Raw genomic sequence first — 21,952 nt, 5'->3', positions numbered from 1 at the left:
ATTTTCTTTATCTGCCTCACCCCAGCTTTGCATTGTTCCCTTCCTGCCCCCCACAAATGGAGGAGACCTGCAAGAGCAGATTGGAAACTCCATGTTTTTCCTTCTGCTTTCCACTGAGACTGTTTAAAGTCAAAAAGTTGCTGTAAGATAATAGTCTTTAGAAAACTTGGGTGTTTTTTGGAAACAATTGCTTGTAGACAAAAGATCCACAAAAAATTATATGGCAGTATATGGATTATTGCACAGAATGTGTTCAGGAAGTCCAGAAACTAATTTCCTATCTATACAAGAGGAAAGGCTGAGAAAAACAGGTTAAAGCGTTTCTTAGTCTAAGATGAAATGAAACTCTGAAGAGCCCAGCATTCACTCAGGCCTTGACAGCATATTTCTGGTTAGCCATTTAATGCAAGCCTCTCTTCAAAAAGTAGATGCCAAAGCTTTATTATTTTACCATTTCTCAGTGGCCAAGGACAGCAGTTCCCGTAACTGCTGAAGAGACAGCATGAATAACCTCCCTTGTTAGTAAGGGAAAGGCCTCTTGAACAAATGAGTCAATAAAGCATTAATCTAAGAGGTCATTTGTTCTTCTTGATGGCAAATTCTTTATACACATGCCATGTGCAAACAGGTAGCAGTGGCTGCAGAAAAATCCAAGGTTTAAAGAGTTTAAGGTGATGGATGGTCCAGTAGTACAAGGCTTCTTATACTGAAATTGGCAATGTGAATTAAGTAATTCCTTATTATTAGCTGAATAATTATCTGTGACAGAAAACCATCTTTCTTCAGCAAAGAAAAGAGTGACTGGGAAGGTGACTTTTTATACATGAGAAAACAGCTAAACTGTTTCTGATGCAGATGCATCCATCCTAACTTCACTAGAATGTACTCAGCTTATGCTTTATTGACTCCTGCAGGGCTTGAGCACACCCTAAACCTTAAGAGGCTGCTGAGTAATAAAAAGTCAGTTAGCCAAACCTTGTGTTTAGTACTTACTTGAAAGTCTTTTTCTGAACTGAAATTTATAGCAAAGGCTGTTTGCTGCTTCTGCAAAATTGAAGTCAGTTTTGTAAGTGAAAAGTAAAGCATGGCAGGTTATTAATTTAGGATGCAAAATTATACTTATGGTACCACTTGGTTGAATTTTTTTGCCAAAAACATTTATGATTTTTGGGTGCCTTGTATAATTTATGGCTGAAGGCTGCTGTGGTACCCACTGATGCCATAAAGACCTAGAATGTGACTAAAAACTGGGGCAGAGACATGTCTTGGCTTTATACCTTATAGTTTATTAACATCCACTGTTCTTGGTTAAATAACTCCCTGAATTCCATTAGGTAGTGTCCGCTGGACAGTGAAGCAAGCAGGACCTGGCTCTTATTGATCTGTGGATCTGTACCTTGGACTTCTGCCAATAGTATTTAATGGAAAGGAAGGCTGAGATAAAATCACAGCCTTGTGGATGCCAATGTGTGCTTGAAGCTTTGTTAACCCACTTGTTTTGAATCTCAGTGAAGGAGTCTCACATAAATAAAACAGATTATTATAAAATAAATGATACACAAGATGTATTTTATGTAAATGAATAAGAAATAGCAGACTGGACTATATCACTGGTCTGTAAGTGGTTTAGGTATCTGTAGTACCAAAAAGGAACGGTAATGCACCTGAGAGTGCAAATGGCCTTGCCAGAACAGTGTGAAGAGAGAGATGGCAGGTGAAACAGAAAAACTTTTCTGCATAGTCTGTGTTCTTGAATATTTTTGTTTTCAGAAGGACTAAAATGGAACATAACTGAATATCAAGATGAATCTTGTCCATCTTTTGTTTGGAAGAATTTGTCTTTAACAGCTGACAGCTTTGGTGTCACATGACAAATCCTTTATGGTGCATTACCCAAATATCAGCTCACTATTGGGCTCTTGACAACCTCAGCTATTTCATTCTTTCTTGATATTCAGAAGACCACCAGATGGCCCTGTCTGAAATAGCTGGAATGGCATAAATACCTAAAGAGAAGGGGAGAGGGGAGGGAATGTAGGGAAATATGCAACATGGATTTCATGTTCCTATTAGTGTTTTAGGCCCACTTCAGTTTTTGAGGATGGGGTGTGTCAGACTCGTTTGCTCTTAATGGGAGAGACACACACAGATTTCCAGGTTTAGTGCAGCCATTGAACAAGTCTGATACCTAGGAGGAATCCCATGGGTGTGGGACTTTGGGAATGCAAGTCTGTGACAGCTCAGGGTCAGAGGGGTGGTTCAGTGAGCCCATCAGGGACTGAATGAAGCCATGTGGAGTTTTTTTGAAACCCACTGGAGCAGATTATCAGTGGGGAGTTTACAAAGATTTGTGAACAGTAACTTCTTAAATTGCTGCAATGACATCCAGAATGATCCTCTCCAGAGCTTCAGATATTTCTATGGGGATTTTTTGATGGAATTTTGAATGACACAGAAACAAGACCTGTAAGTTTTTTAGATTATGCAATTTATTTTCTTATTTTCTACATAGACAGGAAGGGTGAGTTTTGTGCACATCTTTACTGCATGGTTCAGAAGGTCACAAGACCCCAAGTTACAACACTTTTTAAGAATTTATTGACCAATAAAACCCTGCAAACAAGGATATTTATGCTTTTGACCCAATCCTTAAATATTTTTTTTAATGGACTCATGCTGCAGTGTGAGATTTCTTAGTCAATCATGTTATGATGCACAAATATATAGTACTGCATTCTAAACTTCTTGTTTGCCTTTGTAACTACTTTTCTTTTTTCTATATATTGAACTCTAAAACTCTAAATTTTCCTCTTCTTAACTTAATGTGTTTCTGTTTTAAACTATAAATCTAGATTCTCGTTCCTATCACCTAAGTTTAGAAACCTTTCTAAGGTTTTAGATCAAATCCTGAGTTTAATTTTAAGCTTTGGCTTACAGACCCAAAGTTCTGAGAATTTCCTACATTTTGTATTTCAACCCATTTCCTTTATCATAATTTTAAGTGACTCACTTCAAGTTTTCCTTCTCCTCCCACCTCTGTTTTAAACCCTTTGGCATTAGGGGAGCCAATCCAGATGTGCAAAAATGGTGTTTCCTTGTACATGGCATAGCCTGGGAGAGCATTTCCCCAATACCAGCTTAGCAAGTTGGCACCAAGGTGCACCAGGCAGCTGTGCTTGTGCAAGTGGGTTTTCTAGCTTAAAAATTTTCTGAATTTCTTGCTTAATTAAGACACAAATTAAATGTGCATCACATCTTTTGGTATTTTTAGCTGCAGCAAGAAGAGAGCACTAAAGGTCTTTGAAGAGATTGTTAGAGAGTTTTCCCATATGATAACAAACTTTATAAATAAATATTTCAATGTTAACAAAACTGAAATTATTATACATATAGCATATTCAGTCCATTATCATGCTTTATTTAATACTCACATGCACAAGAAAGGTCCCTAATCCTTGAAACTTTCAGCTGCTTGTCAAATTTTGAGGAGTAAAATAAAGGAAAAAAGAGTAGATGTGGAAGATAAAGTTAATGAAGATATTAAAGCCTGAAGTGATCTGTGGTGTCATAAACACCAATAAAGCTTTTTGTCATGCACAGGGAAACTCTAGAAATTGTTGCATGAAAAGAAGCAGAACTTGAGCAATGTAAAGGAAACAAATGTTCAGGGGCAGAAGGAAAACCTACCCTTCTACCCAGTAGATTTTGGTTCTAATGCTCCTTAAAATTAGATTATTCCATGATCCTCAAGGGCACTGGCAATTAGTCAGGTTGCACAGAAATTTGTGATTGGCTCATGTCCAAATCACAGCCCATAAATTGAAGGAATGTTGCAGGGTGAGTTGCTCAGTAATTTCAGCACCCTGGATCAGCTGGATGAGCTTCAGCTCTGGGGGAACAGCACATTTGGTGATTTAAATCCAGTTTGACTCCATTCAAGTACACAGAGGTGAGAGAACCCTTGAAGGAGGGAATGTACAATGTGCAGAGTAATTGCTTAATGGAGAATGTAGTGCATTTGATGGAGACTTGTATTGATTAGTGGAGGGGGAAATGGTGGTTTTATGGAAGTCATTGGTGTCTTCTTGCACTGTACAACTTAAGCACTGCATAGTGTGTGATTTATTTGAGGCTTCAGGAAAATGTAGAGGGTATTCAAGTCTGGAAAATTTCATATGGAAGACAGTTTTACTGTTTTATGTATATCCAAATAATCCAAATATACTGGCCTTTTGTCTCTTAAAGCTCTGTTTTAGATCCTGAACTTGTACACACAGAACCAAGAGGGCCTTTGTTTCACTAATTTTTTGGGATTGATGTTTCTCTCTGATAACAAAATCTCAAAAGATATATTATTTCTTAGGAATGAACTCAATCTAATATAACTCTAGGCATTTATAAAGAGTTTATTACTTATTCATCTTTTGGCTGGGTATAAACCCACCGATGTGAAGATAAATCACTGAATTAATCTCGCCTACTTGATTTTGTAACCCTTGGGGCAATGCCTTCACTCCTTACAGGGTTTGGAGATGGAGTTAAACACTGTCCAACCAAGAAATGCAGCATTGCAGGTGTTCTGCAGATTAATTAATGGAATAAGCATTTTTAATTTTTAAAGGATTTGCTGACAATAATATATATCCAGGAACAAAACACTAAGCTTGTTCAGATTTTCAATGAATGGTTTAGGCCCAAAACCAGAAGAGAGAGCAGGGCTAAAAATTTATTAAGAAGAAAAATTATTTTCCCACACATTGTGTGCATTTCATTAATATGTTAATTTACTATTTCCCTCCCGCAAAAAGTGGAATCTTTTCTGAAACACTGTTCAGACTGTAGAACATTTATTTAATGAAGGCTGTCTGAAAAATAACCAAAACGTCTCAGTCCTGCTGAGTAAGAATCCAATTTTGCCTCTTAGCTCTCCACCCACAAAAGGCTTCAGGAGGACCACACAATTAAAAGGAGGAATTTACAAGGGAGCCTTTTGTGTCTGAACTCTCACAGGTGGCATGTAAAACAGAACGAGGGGATTGCGTTCTAGCACTGCCCTCTGAGGGGTGTGCCAATCCACACATGAGCATCTAAAACTGGGTGAAATCAATCCCACTTTGTGTCCACCTTGCTCAGCCACCTGAGCCATGCTCTGCCTCCTTGGCTTTGTCACCAACATGGATTAAGTCCTGTTCCACCTGTTGGCTTTGCCATCCACCTTTTGCCTTTTGTCAAAGTAACACCCCCTCATTTCCTCACCTTTTGGGGGGTTCAGAAGTGGCAGGCTGCTCAAGGACATTAAATGGCATTTGTGTTCCTCTCTGTGCATGTGTGAAGGAAGCAGAGACATTCCTGCCCATCCCATCTCCCTTTCTCTGCTCTGCAGGAGAGTGATGGGTGTAGAAAGGTCAGCCTCCAGCTTGCCCAGGGAGCTGCAGCTTGGATAATGCTCCTGATGGCTCCTGGAAATGAGGTGCTTTTGTCTTGGTGTTTGCTGACTACTCATGAACCCCAGAGTTTTGGAAGTCATTTACCATGCTGAGTTTGAGCAGATGAAATTGTGTTTTCAACATCAGGGACACACTCTTCCTACCCATCCTTCAGTGCCTTTAAAGTAGATATGAGAGGCATAGATATTAGGCAATGTTTTATCCTTTCTGAAAGAAGTGGAACTCTTTTATTCTGATTTTCTTCCTGAAATGGCTGACTCCTGTAAAAAATAACCCCCACACCACCCAAGGGAAGGAGAAAAAACCCTCCTTACCCTGAAAATTCAACTTTGGAAAGAAACATGATGCAGATAGCAGCAGCCTCAATGATTTGATCTGTTAAGTTATAGAATGAGAGGAAAGAGTCTTACACAATCTAATGATAAAACTAGGTATTTTTTATATTTGATTTATTTTTGTGTGCATATTTATAAATGTTCTAGTTAAAGGCTAGAACTTTTTAAGCTCCCAGTCCTATCAGCAGAAAAGGATAAGCTCTAGGTAAAGCAAAACTACCCATTAATTTAGGATTATGCTTATCAAATGGCTAAATTAGGAAAGAAGTCTTCACCAGAAGGTGAAGTTTTATGATGTATTCAATAAGAGATAGTGAGGAATATTGAAGTTCAGTGCCTTCTTCTGTAAGCACATTTGAATTACTGCTGTCCAACTCCAAAGAAAATTCCGTGATCTCTGTTATATCAGATATATCAAGTATTGGTTATTCTGGCATTCCTAGTCCAAACTTCTTTAGGGTCTCCTTATTTAGCATTCCTTTCCTTTCACCTTTGATATTGAGGGTGGAGAGAAAGCTGCTGCCCATACCTTTATTTCTTGTCTTCATTATATTCCAGGTGTTTGAAAAAGAAATGCTCTGATTCAAGTTAGGCAAAAATAAATGTTAATGAGGATTTCCTGAGGTTTGAAGTAATCTGTGGCATTAAGTAATACGAGGATAGTGGAAATGCTTCTATCATTAATTCTCTAGTAGGTGTGAGTGATAGATGTTCTCCAGTAAATGTGCATGCTGGGAAGTTCCCTTTTATCTTAAGAATATGATTGATTATATTCCTGAATAGAGATGTATTTCTCTAAGTAAGCTGAACTGTGAGAAATGTCTAATTATCACCTTTTGATGGCAACAATTAACCTTTGTGAAATCGTCTGTTAATAAGATGTACTTGCAAAAAAAATTATCTGTATTAAAAACCTTTGTTAAATCTTTTAATTCCAGCTGCCCCCCTACAAGTTTCTATTTGCATTGGAATTGTGGAATGTAATTTGTTAAGAAAAGAAAAAAAATCTCATGTTTAATGAGAAGTTAAAATAAAGCCCAGAGCAATCTCCTGTTTTTCTCATGCTGACTTTTTGAGGTTCCATTTTTGTGATTTATTTTTCTAGGATTAGAATAACATTTGGTTTTGTCATGTATGCAGTTGCTCACTATTCCAAAGAATTAAGACAGGAATATCCTTTTCCAAACACTAGGATGCTTTTAATTGTTTCAATAGGGCTTCTGTACAGATGTATTTGTTAGGGAAAGGCATTTTCTTTACACTCATTTCAAAGGGGGCCTGTTCCAAGGCCCTAAAAAATCACTTTGCAAAGTGAGATTTACCCTTTGCCAGTGTACAATTAGCCTTATATCAAAATACATTAATAGGTGTGGGGTTTTTTTTCTTTTTTAGTAAACAACACATGCCAACTTTGCAAAATTCTGTAGAAATCCATGCATATTACACTTCAGAGGCTTCTTATGCTTAATTAGTGACTGTGAAGCATCTTATACCTAACTTACACTTCAGTCATTGGTAGAACAAGACTCAAGAATTAATTTGAAATTATTTCCCTTCTTTTGAGATGCCTTTTTAAAATTATGTACTGCTGCCTATGTTGGCGTTGTTCCCATTGCCATACCTGTGGGGCAAAAGACAATTTGCTTGTAGACAAGCAGAGGGGGAAATAGGCAACAGCAAATATTTCATCAACCAGGGGCTTCAAGATAAGGAGGTTCCCTGTGGATTGCACATCAAAGGTACAAACAGGCTGTGAAATAGGAGGTTGAACAGCTTCTAACAAACTGTTAATTGAGCCAGAAATGAGGGTGTGGAAATTTGGGGTGAGACAATGATCCATGAGGCCTGACTGGAAAAACTTCCACTGTGGTCACACACCTGGAAATTGGTAAATTCTTCAGACCTGAAACCCTTACTCAGAGGTGAGCTCAGTCCCTGGGCATCAGGAGGCAATTTTTGGGGTCCACCTACAAATTTTGATGCATGCATTTTGTTGCTCTGGACTATCATATCAACAGAAGGTATTTATTGTTTCCTCCAATCTGTGTCACCCCCAGCTTTAAGGGTATGAGCATGATACAAGTCTTGGCTCCTAATAATGATTGTGCTTGGCTCTAATAATGATTGTGCTTTCACAATGATTGTGCTAGAAAATTATCTTGCAGTTATTTTCTTATGATGATACCTCCTTTTCAGATGGCATGGAAACACTCTACTGTAAGAAGAGTTATATTGAAGTGTTTCTTGAATTTTTGCTTAGATCAATAAAATATCTCAGACTGCTACTGATCAGCAATTGCTTTGTAAGGCCTGTCAGTGCCTTCAGGGCCCAGGTCCTGGATTTATTCACCCTAGAGAAGGAAGGATTTGGAGAGGTTCTGGTTGCTGGGGGCATTAGAGAGATGGTGATGTGAGCTCCCCTTGGCAGGGCACAGCAAGGTGACAAGGAGCAACAGCCATAATTCATGAAAAGGCAAACTCCAATGGAAAATAAGAGAAGTTGTGGGGAAAGGGGGGTGGATTTGCTGTCAGAGAAGTCGGATACTGCAGCAGATGCCCAGGGAGGGTGTTAAACTTTCATACCTGGAGGTATGGAAAGCTTGAATGACTGAGACTCTGAGCTATTTGTATGGTTTGACTTTGAAGTTTGTCTTGCTTTGAGCTGAAGGTTGGACTGGATGATCTCTAGAGACCTTTCCACCAGAATGGTTTGTGGCTCTCATCTCAAATAGCTGGACATGTAGTCAAGTTCCCTGGTAGGGAGGGAGAGGGTATATAAACCAGCATGTTCTTTCTTTAAAAGTTTGAGGAAAAAGACAAGACAGGACAGCTAAAGGCCTCACTTTGTTCTCATGGGAAATAAAAGTGTGCTTGAAACCAGACTTACAGATTGAAAAAACTGTTTCCAACTGCACTAAAGCAGCAAAAGAGATTACTGAAGTCTCAACTTGCTACTCTCTACTAAAAGCAAGCAGACTTGTGCCTCACCTTTTCAGTGATTGGTGCTATTCAGAATAGGAATATGAACAAAAAAATTGCTTAGATCTTCAGTTTTAACTCATTTTTCCAATGTCTCTATTCAGCTATCATCTTCAGTACTGCTTTTTCTACTTCTTCCCAAATCCCTTAGCAAAACTTAAAAGAAAATAATCCTCCTCAGTGTGGCTCATTGCCACCCATAGTTATCCCCAGGATTAATAGCATTTGTGATAACTGCAATAAATTGGACCATTTCATGTTTCCATGGCAGCCAAGTTGAAAGTAGCAATTTTTTCCCCAGGTTGGCTAAAGATACTCTTGCAGGTAGAAGATATAAACTAATATTGATTAAAAATTTTCATCTGTGTTGCACCAAAAAAATCTTTTCCTACATTTCTACTTCTCTGTGATAACTAGCTGGAGTGTAGGAGTATTTCATTAAAAAATAACTGGAGACAGAAGAACTTCCTATTCGAGTCTATCAGTGATTAAATGAATTTGACATTTTTATCTTGAATGAAAGTGAATTTCAAGTGCTACTGTGAAGAACTCTCACCAAGCATATAATTGGAGCTTGTCAAACAAAAACTTCCTTCTATTGCTATTTAAAAAATAAAAATCAGGTCATCTTCTAAATTAAAGCAAAACTGAAACAAATGGCAAACAAAAATCAACAAAAAGACAGGATTTGTAACTAAAAGAAAGCTGCCTATTCTGTTTTTTATGTACAGAAATATTCTGAAAAGTGTACAAATGCCATAAAATTTTTTTCAAATCTGGCTGTTCTGTACAATCTCTATTCCTCTGTCACAGTATCCACTGGTCTCTCTCAGCTTATGCTGTGGTATTAAAGACCCTAAAAGTCAGTTGGTTTTGCAACAAACATGTAAAGTGCTTTCTTTCTGCATTAAAAATGACCTAAGAAAATTTTTTTGCCTATAAAGAGAAATTTTGGGGGTTACCTGTTGGAGGTTTAACAGGAGAAACCAAGAAAAAAAAATTATCAAAGCATTAAGTCAGTAATTAGATATCTGTGTTTACAGTACTAGCCAGGTTTATGTGTAATCCCAACCCCTTTTTTTTGTGTCTGGTGTAAACAAGTGGGGTCCTGCACCAGTGCAGGGCTGGATGAACAACAATAAAATGGTCCTCATCATAGCCAATAATTTGGCTTTCAATGCTACTCTAACAACAAACAGTGGTGTAAGGAGGTTCTCATCCTTGCATGAGCTCTGCAGTGGCATTTTTCCATTGTCACAACTGTTTTTAAAAAAAACCAACAAAATCTTTCTTGGCATTCAGTCAGTTTTACCTGACTATATTTGCATGCAATGATTTTGCCTCCATCTTTTATCACATATGCTGTAATATTATAGTGCTGGAGCTCAGGGTGTTTGTTTGTTTGAGCAGAAGACAAAAAAATGCAAAAGCCAACTGATAGGGTAAAAAATGCACCCTTCATCCCACAGATCTGTGTCATATTATTATGTAGAGATCGTTGTTTTTTCTCTCCAACTCTTGAATTTATCATTTTCCTCTCTAGCTCTTTCCATCAATATCCATGGATTTTGTTTCCCTCTTCTCCTCCCATATTGCCATTTTAAACGTTTGTCCTGTGTTTGTATGGGAATTCTAGGAAGCACTCATGTAGTTTAGGATCCTCTGGGAACTTTTTAACATTGTGTGCTCCTGTTTGAAGGCTTAGCTGAAATCTTCCTGTCTGAGCTGCAGCTTCCTCAGCTGTATTTTTTCCAGGTTGTCTGACAAATGCTGTCCAGTAAATATATTCTCTTGCCTGCTGTGATGCAGAAATTACTTTCCTGCTTGTCTCCCTAGAAAATATTTTTTTCTAAGAGAATGGTAGTTGCTAGGATAGAGAAAGACTGCTGTATTTTGAACAGATTTTTTATTAAGTGTTTTAATAGGTTTGATGTTCCTTTGTTTCAGTCAAAGAAATGCCTCTGCAGTGGGTTTGGATGGCACATCTCACCTGGAAACTGTTGCTAAGTGAAACTTACTTTTCTTGGTGAATAATTTTTGTTGGAGCATCTATCAGTAAGAAAATGGGAAGCAGAATCACAGACAAGGAAGCAACAGGGCTGGGAATGGTGGGCTGTGAGTAGTGTGGATTTGTGTGAAGCACCAGTTTAATTTATGGAGCCCATTTAAGGCTAATTCCATTATAAAGTCACATAGGTTCAGCTTTGATTTCTTTTTTCTCTTTTGGAGGGAGAAACTCTATTGGCTGTTTGTTCTTTATGTGGCATTATTTGGTGTGGGGTTTTCAATTGTTGTTTTCTTCATGGTTTTCTTTAGCAATCTTTTCTTACCAACCATTCTAATTGAGCTCAAATTTCTTAACAAAGAAAATATCCTGATGAATTGATGGCCGCATGTGGGCATGGATTTGTGGATGAAAGACACAGCTTAAACCTGTGCATTAGGCATAAATAGCTGAAATATTGTAACAGGAACAGAATTTGGCATTAGAGTGCAACACAAAGATATCACCTGTCAGCAAACCAGAGATAGGCAGCCTGGGGTGAATATGGAGGAATTTGGTAAAAGGCCAGCTCTGAAAAAAAATAAATCTGACTGCCAGGACAGAAAATCAGAGGAACAGCTCACAGCAGCAGGGAAGAAGTGCACCAGGGGTGACCTGCTGTAGAGGGCCAGCGTTAAGGAGTGTCTGAGGTGACTGCCCTGAGGATGCTCCACACTGGAACTTTCTCATCTCCAGCCTCCCCCATGTGAGCTGACTGTAATTAGCTCCTGCCCATGCATGCCAGTGCTGCCTGCCTAACTCTCAGCTCATTCTGAAAGCTGCCAGGTGAGAAAGTGTGTAATTGCCTTCCCTCAAGAGGCAGCAGCTCCTCGAGTGTGAAGAATTCACACACACAAGTTTTTGAACTCTCAGGGAGGTTTTCTCAATTGTTTCTCCCCTTTTTCTTTGCTAGCACAGTGGTTACAGCTGGTCTGGGAGTGCAGCACTGCACTTCAGGATGGGAGTGAGAGGAAATCTCAGGATGGGTTTCAAAGTCATCACAGCCCCTTCTCAAAATGAGGGAAAGCAGAGTCTGTCTTCTTACTCTGACAGTATTCTGTTACCTTTCTGTCTTTTACAAAACCATCTCCTCTTTCAGGTCTCGTTCATATTTGGAGATGAAGTGCCATCAAGAAGGTTCTTTCTTTTGCTGTCTGTCCCTGGTGCTCTCCAATGGTGCCCCAGACTTGTTGCAGGTTTGCAATCCTTTCTTTTTTCTGGCTTTCTGGAAGGTGATAAGAGCCTACTGAATCAGCAAGGAAATTGGCTTTTCCATGCAGGCAACTCTGCCTTTGCTCAAGAGAATATTTCACAAGGAGGTAGAAGGGCAATGCCTCAGCTCTGTAGACAGCAGAAAGCTGTGCAGCAGTACAGGACACAGGAATACACATCTCACAAAATTATCTGAGATTACAAGGCTCAGCAACTTTTCTTATGAGTCTAAAAAATCCTTAGCTGTGACACGTAGCAGCCGTCCAAACTGCACAGCATAATTATTTTCCCCCTTCTCAGTCTTCCTCTCCCAGCACATGATATGTTGTATTTGACACTTAGGAGGGAGAAGATACTCAGCAAAAATCTCACATTTTTGCTGTTTAGGGTATTTAAATCTTGAGCAAAGTTCTTTAGAATATTATTGTCAAAGATAGAATATTATTTAAGTGCAGAGAAGCATGAAACATGCATCCAATTTAGCATCTTGCTCAGAATGTGTTTTAAAGCCTCTGTAGCAAAAAGAAGTGAAGTTGAGGTGACAGAGCTCTTATAATCCACTGTATAAGCCAGTAAGAATAATTCTTACTGCATATGTATGAGAAAATGATTTTTAGGTGTCACTCAGCTTACTTAAGATGCTTGACAGAATATTTGAAGCCCAAAAACATCCCTGGCCAAAGAATTAAATAATATTTTCAAAATCTGTGTACAAAGAACTCACTGTCAGCATGGACTGAGACAGGAGCCCTAATGCAAGAGCAGGGATATTTACTCACCAGTAGCAGTGCATTAAAGGAGAAATATGCATTAGAGAAGGTGAAAAAAATAGTGATTAATTTGGCAGAAATTGTTAGCAAGGCCAAGTGCTAGCAAGACAAGAATTTTTCAAGAATTGTCTGGAAACACATGGACATTTTGATATTTTTTCCCAGCAGTTTGAGTAGTGTCTACCATGATATATATCTCATGTGAAATCCAGAGCTCCAATTTTAATGTGCAGGACATTATATGATATTACAATATAAACTTTCAGTTTGATACTGCCTTTTATTCTTGAGAAAACCCAGGCTTAAAAAAAAATACTGTCAATCTGGGAAAATTCTTTGCATGGTGCCTTTTTCAGGTATTGTACAGGAATACAGTGCACAAACATGATTTACTGCTGGAATCTGTGTTGATTTGCAATCACTTCAAAATTCAAGACAAAGGAGATTGGTTGGGGCTTTTTTGGTTTTGGTTTAGTTGTTTTTTTACTAGTTTGAATACACAAATAAATGGTTAGCTTGTATGCTTGAATCTGAGCCAATTCTGCATTTAATAATCAATTATGTTGTTCTTATTTTTCCCTGGGGGTGGTTTGCAGCATAAATAGGAGTAATTAAATCAAAACAGTAGTAACTAGAATGCTGTACAACTTATGAAGGAGTCCAAATGTCAAGTTTATATTTCTGTTTCACCCTATAAATAGGGTGTTGAAATGGTTGCAGAAGCAAATATTTTGAAAGTTTTGTACTCCCCTAGTAAATGAACAGGAGAAAATCAAGAAATATTCTAAGAAATCAGCTACATTATTTTGATTGTGCAGAGCTGTTTTAGGCATGCTGTAATTTTGTAAGTCAATGTACATTAAGAGAAGAGGAAGATTTTACTCACAACTTTAAGCAGAAATTCTGTAAGAGCTTTGACTTCTTGTGCTATGAAATGACCCACACCAATCAACTATTAATCAAGTATGTATTTTTATAAAGAATCTGAGCCTTCATTGCAAGAGGACAGTTTGTCTTTAAAAATGTCAGTTTATTGCTGGATGGATAGATCTGATCCATTTTTCTGTGCTGTGTGTGAACCACAGTATGGACATGGGGTTCCATGTGGTCCATTAGGATCACACTATTCAAACTTCCTCTCCCAATGGAATAAAATTCTGACTCTTAGCTCTACCAGAAAACTGGAAAAATCAGATTTAAAATGTATTTCTCAATGTTGATTTGGGTTTCCCACAGAAAAGATAATTAACAGTGTGTTGTGTTACATTTAAATTTGCAGATGTAAAAGAAAGTTTTCACATTTCAGAATCAGTGTGTTTCTAGTAATGGTTTCAGGAACTGTGGGAAGAGGATCCACCTAGGAGATGTCTTGCCCACCATTTACATACCCATCAAGGTGTGGATTAGCTGGCTAATAATTGCTAACAATTTGAGTAATTTAAAGCAGTGTGATAATACCTTCTGGAGGATTATATTAGGATTTTTACATGTAATGTATAATCCTAATATAATGTATTTGCATATATAATATATCCTAATAATATTATATTAGCATCTTTCTTTAGGATTACATTTAATATCCCCACCTTGGATTTAACTAAATAAGGAATAGCTGAATAGATTTACACCAGAGGAGCTGGGCAGGAAGCAATAACATGGGTGACCTTGCTGATGCAAGGCTCAGCATGGTTATGAGCTGACCCCAGCCTGCTGCTGCTGTTATTTACAGCAATGTCCAGGGAGACAGAAACTGTCATTTGTGCCTTATTTTTCAGAGCTACAATCAGGTTTGCAGTTTAGGAAAGTGATCACAGATGCACAAGTAGCATTTTCTTTTTGCTATTTCTCTAAAACCACTGCTCTCTAAGTATAACTGATTTTGAAGCCTTCAGTCAATTTCAATTTTCATTTCCATGACAAAAGCTCATTTAGTTTCAGTTGTCTCCTCTAAAGAAATGACTTGTTTGTTTAAGGACAAGGTCATCCTTCTCACAGTCAGGTGGGAATCTGTGGATGACTTCCCACTCTGGCCTTGGCTGTGACAACTGACCTTTATTTGGTCAAATATCAGGGAATGTTATGGTCTCCTACTTCTTACAGGAATTAAATTCCTTTCTCAGCTTCTGACAATTTCCATTTTGCCCACAGACTTGGTAGGTGTCCTAATAACCATGGAAAGAGTTGAGATAAAAGTATCAATGCCGCTAGTCCTATCACCTTTTTCTTTTTTGCATCTATTTGCCCTGTCAGGAATTTAAATTTACACTTTCTAGCTGTGTTTGCTGACTGTTTCCAGTGTAACCCAAAATGCAGTGAGTGATAGCTTGAGTGATCTCAAGATGCATCTTGAGATGCAATGTGTAAAAGTCCACAACAGCTCTCAAGTGGAATGCTTTGTCACCTCCTAGGAAATGTCTGGAGAGGGTTAGGAGGAGCTGTGTGGCTTATGGAGAACATTTGCTGTCACTCCAAGGCAGGCAGGGAACCTGCTTCAGTGCAGGCTCTGAGACCACAGCCAAGTGTGGGAAAGTAAATGAAAATATTCTGTTTTGTCATGCCTCCATCCTGAGCATTTCCCACTTTCCTGCATGCTCAGGATGAACAGGAGATGGCCAGCTTGTCTGGACATAAAGAGCTCATTGGAAATAGAAAACCACCATGTGTTTGGCTTCTGGGAGGTGAGTTAAATAATGTAGGAGATCTCTGCAGAAAGTAATGCCCACAATCTGGACAAAGCTGCTTCTGGCCAAGCACATGAACGTGATCAGCCTGGGAAGCAGGTATTGGTCATCATTTATTGACTGATGCAGTCAGCTCACTAAATTTGATGTGGTTTGGATTCCAGGTTTCAGTAGGGCATGATGGCATTTTTTGAATGTGCTGTCTGTTGCACAAAAAATGAGAGGCAGAGGCTTTGACAGTGACATTTGCCAAAGAGAGGATTTGGATTAGAAAGGAGTGGTTAGGTATACCTTGACGGAAGCACTTGAAACCTGAGGGTTATTCAATTAATTTTTTGAGAGGCAGTACAAGGGAATAAATGCACTTTGACAAAGCATGGAGTCATCTCTCACAATCCAGTGCTGCAGGACAAACAGACATCATTTTGGTGGGGGTGTTGTGTTTGGGTTTATGGTTGAGTTTTTTCAGGGGAACACCTATGCTCTTTTCCTTACTGGCAGTAAGGTGCCCTCACAAGACAGGGTGCATCAGCAATGTAGAGATTTTTTCCTTACTATATATATATATATATATATACACACACATACATATATATGTAGTTTTTTTTTTCATTGCCAATACTGTTTATACCTGGAATCAAGTTCTTTTTGTGTGTGATTTGGTACAGTTGACTTCAACAGGAAGCATGCTATTGTTATAAAGTACAAGTGGAAGAATGTTCTGTTATGTTTTCTTTTATTTGAGGTTTTGAGCTACTTTTATTTTGGTGGGGTGAGTGGGAAGAATTCTAATGTGTTAATTCAGATCCATTAGAGAGAAGGAGCCTGCCCTTGTAAATCTAAGACTGATTAACAGTGGGTATTTTTCTTCTTGCACTTAGGCATCAGGGAAACACCATTTTCTACTTGAGAAATTGCACCTATAATTGAAGTGTGGCAGTGCTGCTCAACTCTTGGCATTTCTAGAAAAAAAAAAAAAGAAGCTCCAAATTCAAAGATTTATCTACCACAAACCAAAATTTATGAAGCAAACTGTAACACACAAATAATTCCTAGAAATTTGACGAGAATGGCTTAACCAGAGAATTAAATAAAAATCCCACCCTTGAAACTGCCTCCACCACTCCTCCATCATGCCAACATGACCAAAGTGGAATCACAGCGTGGTTTGGGTTAAAGGGACATTAAAGATGAGCTGGTTTCAAGCCACCTGCTGTGTTCTAGGGTACCTTTCTCTAGAGCAGGTTGCTCAGAGCCCCATCCAGGCTGGCTCTGAAGTGTGCTCTCTTCCTGAAGTGTTATTTTAAACCAGATGAAGAACCCAGGGCAGCCCTCCTGTGTTCTTTTTGTACCTGTGGGGGAGTGAGGACAGAGCCAGGGATTTGGGACTGCCCTGCCTAAAGGGGTTTAGGAACCTGAGGGTGCCTCCAAGGGTGAGGGAAACCAGCCAGGGAAATCTGCTCAGGAAGAGGGCAGTGGAAAACAATGCCTTATATTCTTTCTCTCAGACAGTGAAGACGTACATTTGTGAAATCTGGCATTCTAAGACTCTAAAATGGAGAAGGTAATTTTATTTATTGCTTTTTTTATTATATCCCACACAGAAGATGACTGCAGGCAGACACTTGTTGCTGAAGCTGCTCACTGGAATTTCAGGAGCTGGTATCAAATCAGGGTTTATTCTCAGGCTGTATAGTACATTTTTCTTTACTTAAAGAGAATGACAAGTTATTTTGCAGGCTTATTTTTTGGCATCAGCTGTTACAAATTCTCTGCAGGATTATCTCTGTTTGTAGAGAATTTCCTGGCAGGACATGACTGGCAAAAAAAAAAGACAGCTAATGTAGTGCTAAACAAACTTAGCAGTCAGCATACCCAGAGCATGGCACTTTGAAACCTGCGCACATTCTCAATATTACAGTGGCTTCTAGCTTGATATATCTAGTTATAACAAGATAAAGGCAAAACCCAACCACTGATTAAAAAAAAAAAAGTGGTTTTATTCTTTTTAATTGGTGAAGTTTGGAAATTAAAGGAAATGCATCAGATATCAGTGACCACTGGAAAAAGCCAAACAAACAAACCAACCAACCAAGAAAAGAATTCATCTAACATTCTCTACTTCCTTGATATGTCTGTATGGGGGCATATCTATATCTATATCTATATCTATATCTATATCTATATCTATATCTATATCTATATCTATATCTATATCTATATCTATATCTATATCTATATCTATATCTATATCTATATCTATATCTATATCTATATCTATATCTATATCTATATCTATATCTATATCTATATCTATATCTATGCATGTATGTATGTATATATGTCTGTATTTGAGTGACCTTCATTGAAAAGGAAATCATTGCACTATTGAACTGGAATATTTAGGAGAATTACCTTGCATAACAGTGAAGGCAGTAAATGTGTTTACTGCTCTGTTTTGTTTCCCCATTCCTGCCCGTGTTCCGAGGCACAGCAAAGAGCATTTCTTCTGTAGCAAACAGAAAATGTAGACAGATTTGTGGTCTTGTGGAGTGGGAAGTTTTCCCTGCTGTAGTTAACAGCTCCCTTGAAAGGATGTGAGGTGCTACAACACTGCTTTTATAAAAATAATGAACCAAGAAGTCAAGGCAAACAATGCAGAGCATCACTGATGGACTTTGCAGAGCCACACTGCTGTGTCTCTGCAGCCTCCAGGGGGAAGGCATTGTAAAAACCCATTTATTTTTATTTCCAGTGATGTGATACTGTAGAAACTTGGAAGCCCAGGCTGGATTCACCTCCTCTGGGTGCTGCCTTGTGGCTGTGGCAATGAGCAGAGGCCCAGGAAGGAGAAGGGCAGGAGCTGAGGGACTCACAGAGAGGCCTCCTCTTCCTCAGGAGGACCTGCTGGGCTGCTCTGTTCGTTTTCTTCATAGACACCTAGATGATTTGCAGCTTTTCAAAGTCCAGGCTTTTGCTGTCCTGCATGAAAATGCTTCCTCCATGAGCACAAAGTCTTTTGAAACTACCAATTCAACCTTTCTAATGTTTTTTAATCAATACCTGAAATTTATGTCTTATATTATCTAAATATAGAGTTTGGGATATAGCTCACCCTCTGTTTTCAAAATCCTTGCTTTTTCTACTTTGTAAGTAACAGAAAAGAGCCATTTTGGTAATTAGAGTACCCTGGGCTCTTCCTGTGACAGATTTCATCTTCTGGAGTGTAAAAGAGAGATTGACTTGTGTTTTGGGGAGAGGAGGAGGAGTACTTCAGCCATTTCATAGAAACACTTTAAGAGTTCATCCCATGTCCGTTTTCCCATTCCTGCACATTTCAGTAGCACTGAGGGGTCCCATCTATGGGTTACCTCAGGTGGTTTTCCCTTTGTTTGCCTCCCATTGTTTGCTTATTAACTGTAGTTAAATATGGATTATGGAAATAAGATAGGAATAGGTAAGTGTCTTACCAGAAATTATTGAAGAAATTAAAGAGATTTTTTAAATCTTTCCTGAAAAAAATAAGAGTTCTCAAATGGCTCTTCATCCAGGGATCTTAGAGCTTGTCAGGAATAAATGTTTATTTTCAGACACTGAGCAACTGAAGGCCAGAAATGCAGTTAAAATCCCTTCCAGAGAGTAAAAAAATGTCTTAAAAACCACGAGTCACTGATTCAGGTGCCCCCCTCCACCCTCTGCCACTAAAGGCAGTGAGTGATGCTTTGGAACCAGAAGTTTTTAGAGGAGTATGGAACACACATGCAGAGACAGAAAATATTTTGCTTTTCCCTTTGAATATCTGATTTTTATATTTTGGGACTGTATTAATATTAGACTGCATTTGGGATGGCCTGCAAACTTGCTCTGCTCTCTGGATCTCTGCTGAGAATTTTGGTGAGAATGCCAATTTTTATTTGGAGTTTTGTTTGTGATCTGCATACCTGCCTGTCAGGAAATTAATTGGAACAACTTGGGCTTACAGGGATTGAACTGAGGGAGAAATACAATCTGTCTATTTCAATCAGTGCTTAAGTCATATTTTTTGGTTTGTACAAGGAATTGATTATATAAAGTCCAGATTCTGAATTCATTGAGAATGACATTTATGGGTTTCACTGGCAGCAGCACAGGCTCTATTTCTGCACATCACAAACAGGGGTGTGTGAGTGCAGGCTAACACAGAATTCAACAGAAGGCTACTTCTACAATGTTTCCTCTACTGTTTTCCTGAAGAGAAAGCGGTTTTTTAGAGACTTGACAGCCCTGAAGTCCAGGGGCCTACAGGGCATCCTTTAAGGGAAACAGTATCTTGTACTTTTCTTGGTTTTGTAGTTTTTTTTAATCTATGGGTAGGTTAGCTCCTGGAAACCATCTGTGTTTGCAGCTTTGCCACAGCATTTGCTTTTAACTAAAAAAAAATATTAAGCAGAAGTTGGAGCATTCTCTTATCTTTGTTTATTCCTTGTTTTGCTTTTTTCTTTGCTCCTGTGTATGGGAATATGCTTTTGGAGCTGGGGCTGAAGCAGCAAGCATTTCACAGTCCACCTTCTGTTTTATGAACCACCAGCAGCCCATGAACTACAGGCTCAAAAACATTTCAGTGCACTGGGCTGGAGCCCTCTCCCTGTTTAACCATGCAGAGCAGCGGGATACAATTTTGGCCTGATGTCTGTAACTGGAGGGAAATAAAGGGAGAGATTTGACTGACCATATCTCCTGGTGTGCCATGAGTCCTGATTTCTTGGCTGGTGGGGAATAGGCAGCTCATTTCCTGCACAATGGGAACTGAGGTGTTTATTGGAAGGTACACACGCTGCTCTGTGTGTCCTTGTGGCCTTTTCCATATGTTTTATCCAGTTTTGATCCCTAAGCAGTGAGGATTATTTTATAACTAAGTTCCCAGACCTGGTTATTTGTTAGGAGTATTCATTTTCTGATTCCCTTTATTTAAAGCATTCTGAATACAGGTGCAGCTCTCTGGAATTTTATTTCTTTTCTTTGTGAGCTGGTTACTTTCCCAAATCACTGAGATTCAGAAAATGTTCCTAGGGTTTGACATAATCAGTTGCTGCTACTACAATATGTACCTTTCTGGTACTATTTTTCAAATTATATTACTGAATTTCCAGGAGAGTCATTTCAGTCCAAGATCTATTTTCAGTGCCTCGAAAGGATGAAGGTTTCTAACTCTGTAGTTGTGAAGAGATCACAGTGCAATTGAAAGCAAAAGCAAAAGAGGTCTCCCTTAGGGAAAGAGTTGGGGAAATTAGCCAAGGTTCAGGAGCTTTCAAATCTAAGGAAATCCTCAGCAGGGAAAACCTGAGGATCAGAATGGTAAAAATAGGACAGATCGTGTTCCTTGTCAAAACCCTGGGAAGCTGTGGATTTCCTAAGTGTCTGAGCTCTGGCTATTACTCTCCTCTGTGCCTGGCAGCATGTCACGCTCCCCTGATCCCTAACTAGAAATCACAACCCATCTGAGAGGCTGTGGCCCTCCAGTAGCATGAAAACTGACTGGATTTCCTTGGAAAAAACCCAGCTCATTCAGCTGGTCATGCCCTTGGAAATCACAAAGATAGTTATCCATCTGCAGGAACAGTCCGTGGAGCAGGAGCTTAGGACGTTGTCACCTACAGTCACATAATGTAGAGTCAATCCTTGCTGTTCCCATGTTTTATATTCTGGAAGAGAATTGGGAAGTGTCATTATCTAGCCAAGATGGAATCAACTGAAATATATTTAGATTTGATCCTGGCTTACTGAACCTTGTACTGATGAGGTCACTAAAGAGCTGCCTGAAGTACAGTGGTTTCTCTTTTTTGATGTCTTTCCAGGTGGACAAATATCAAAATCGATGACTGAATATGGGATCAAGCTTCAGTGGAGGGAAGACAGACTGTATTAATATGGATGCCATGCATAAGAAAAATATTACAGAATAATGAAGGTAAATGCAAAAACTACTGAGGTGGGCACAGGTTTGTTGTCTCTTATGCTTTTTTTCCACTGTACATAAATTCTGTTTTCAGTCCTGCCTGGTAAGATAGCAAAGATGGAGACGTGAAGAGCTTAGTGTGGTAACAGAATCAAGATCAGGAGACTTTAACCCATGAGAAAATTTTTTCCTGTTGTTTTCTCACAGTTTTTACTATTGATATGCACATGAGCTGCTTCTATCAAAGGATTAGATCAAAGACTTAGAGGCTAATTCTCTCAGATTTACTCAATCAGTCAGCTTGATTTATTGTTCTTGGCTTATACAGTTCTCATCAGTTAACTTATTCTCTCAACAGGTGGTAACATAATTAAAATGGATTTTTATTGCAATTAAAGCTTGAAGCTGTTTCTGTTTGCCAGGAATCTTTCATATTTTAAATCAGTATATGAGAGAAGTAAAAGTATTGGAGGTGGGTAGTGATTAAAATCACTACCTGGAGAGTGTTGGAGTCAAGTTTTTTTCTTGGAGTACCTTTCTGAAGATGCT

General features: G+C 38.7%; 1 protein-coding gene across 3 annotated transcripts in view; it reads left to right on the top strand.

The window, feature by feature from the left end:
- POU1F1 (POU class 1 homeobox 1) overlaps nt 1-21,952 on the top strand; it is a 134,844-nt gene that overhangs the window by 86,495 nt on the left and 26,397 nt on the right. The window contains exons 3-4 of one of the 3 annotated variants that reach the window (XM_064703578.1): nt 11,905-12,001; nt 21,303-21,415. In XM_064703578.1, the coding sequence (XP_064559648.1) occupies nt 21,379-21,415 (37 nt within the window). In that variant the 5' untranslated portion in view covers nt 11,905-12,001; nt 21,303-21,378. Of the gene's footprint in view, nt 1-3,874; nt 3,950-11,904; nt 12,002-21,302; nt 21,416-21,952 lie in introns of those variants that run through there. The other 2 variants (XM_064703585.1, XM_064703591.1) reach the window with 2 other exon arrangements.

Source organism: Zonotrichia leucophrys, chromosome 1 (assembly GCF_028769735.1).
Source record: "Zonotrichia leucophrys gambelii isolate GWCS_2022_RI chromosome 1, RI_Zleu_2.0, whole genome shotgun sequence".
Classification (NCBI taxonomy): Eukaryota; Metazoa; Chordata; class Aves; order Passeriformes; family Passerellidae; genus Zonotrichia; species Zonotrichia leucophrys.
Note: the sequence above shows the minus strand (reverse complement) of the source record. Positions and strands in the feature narration are given on the sequence as shown.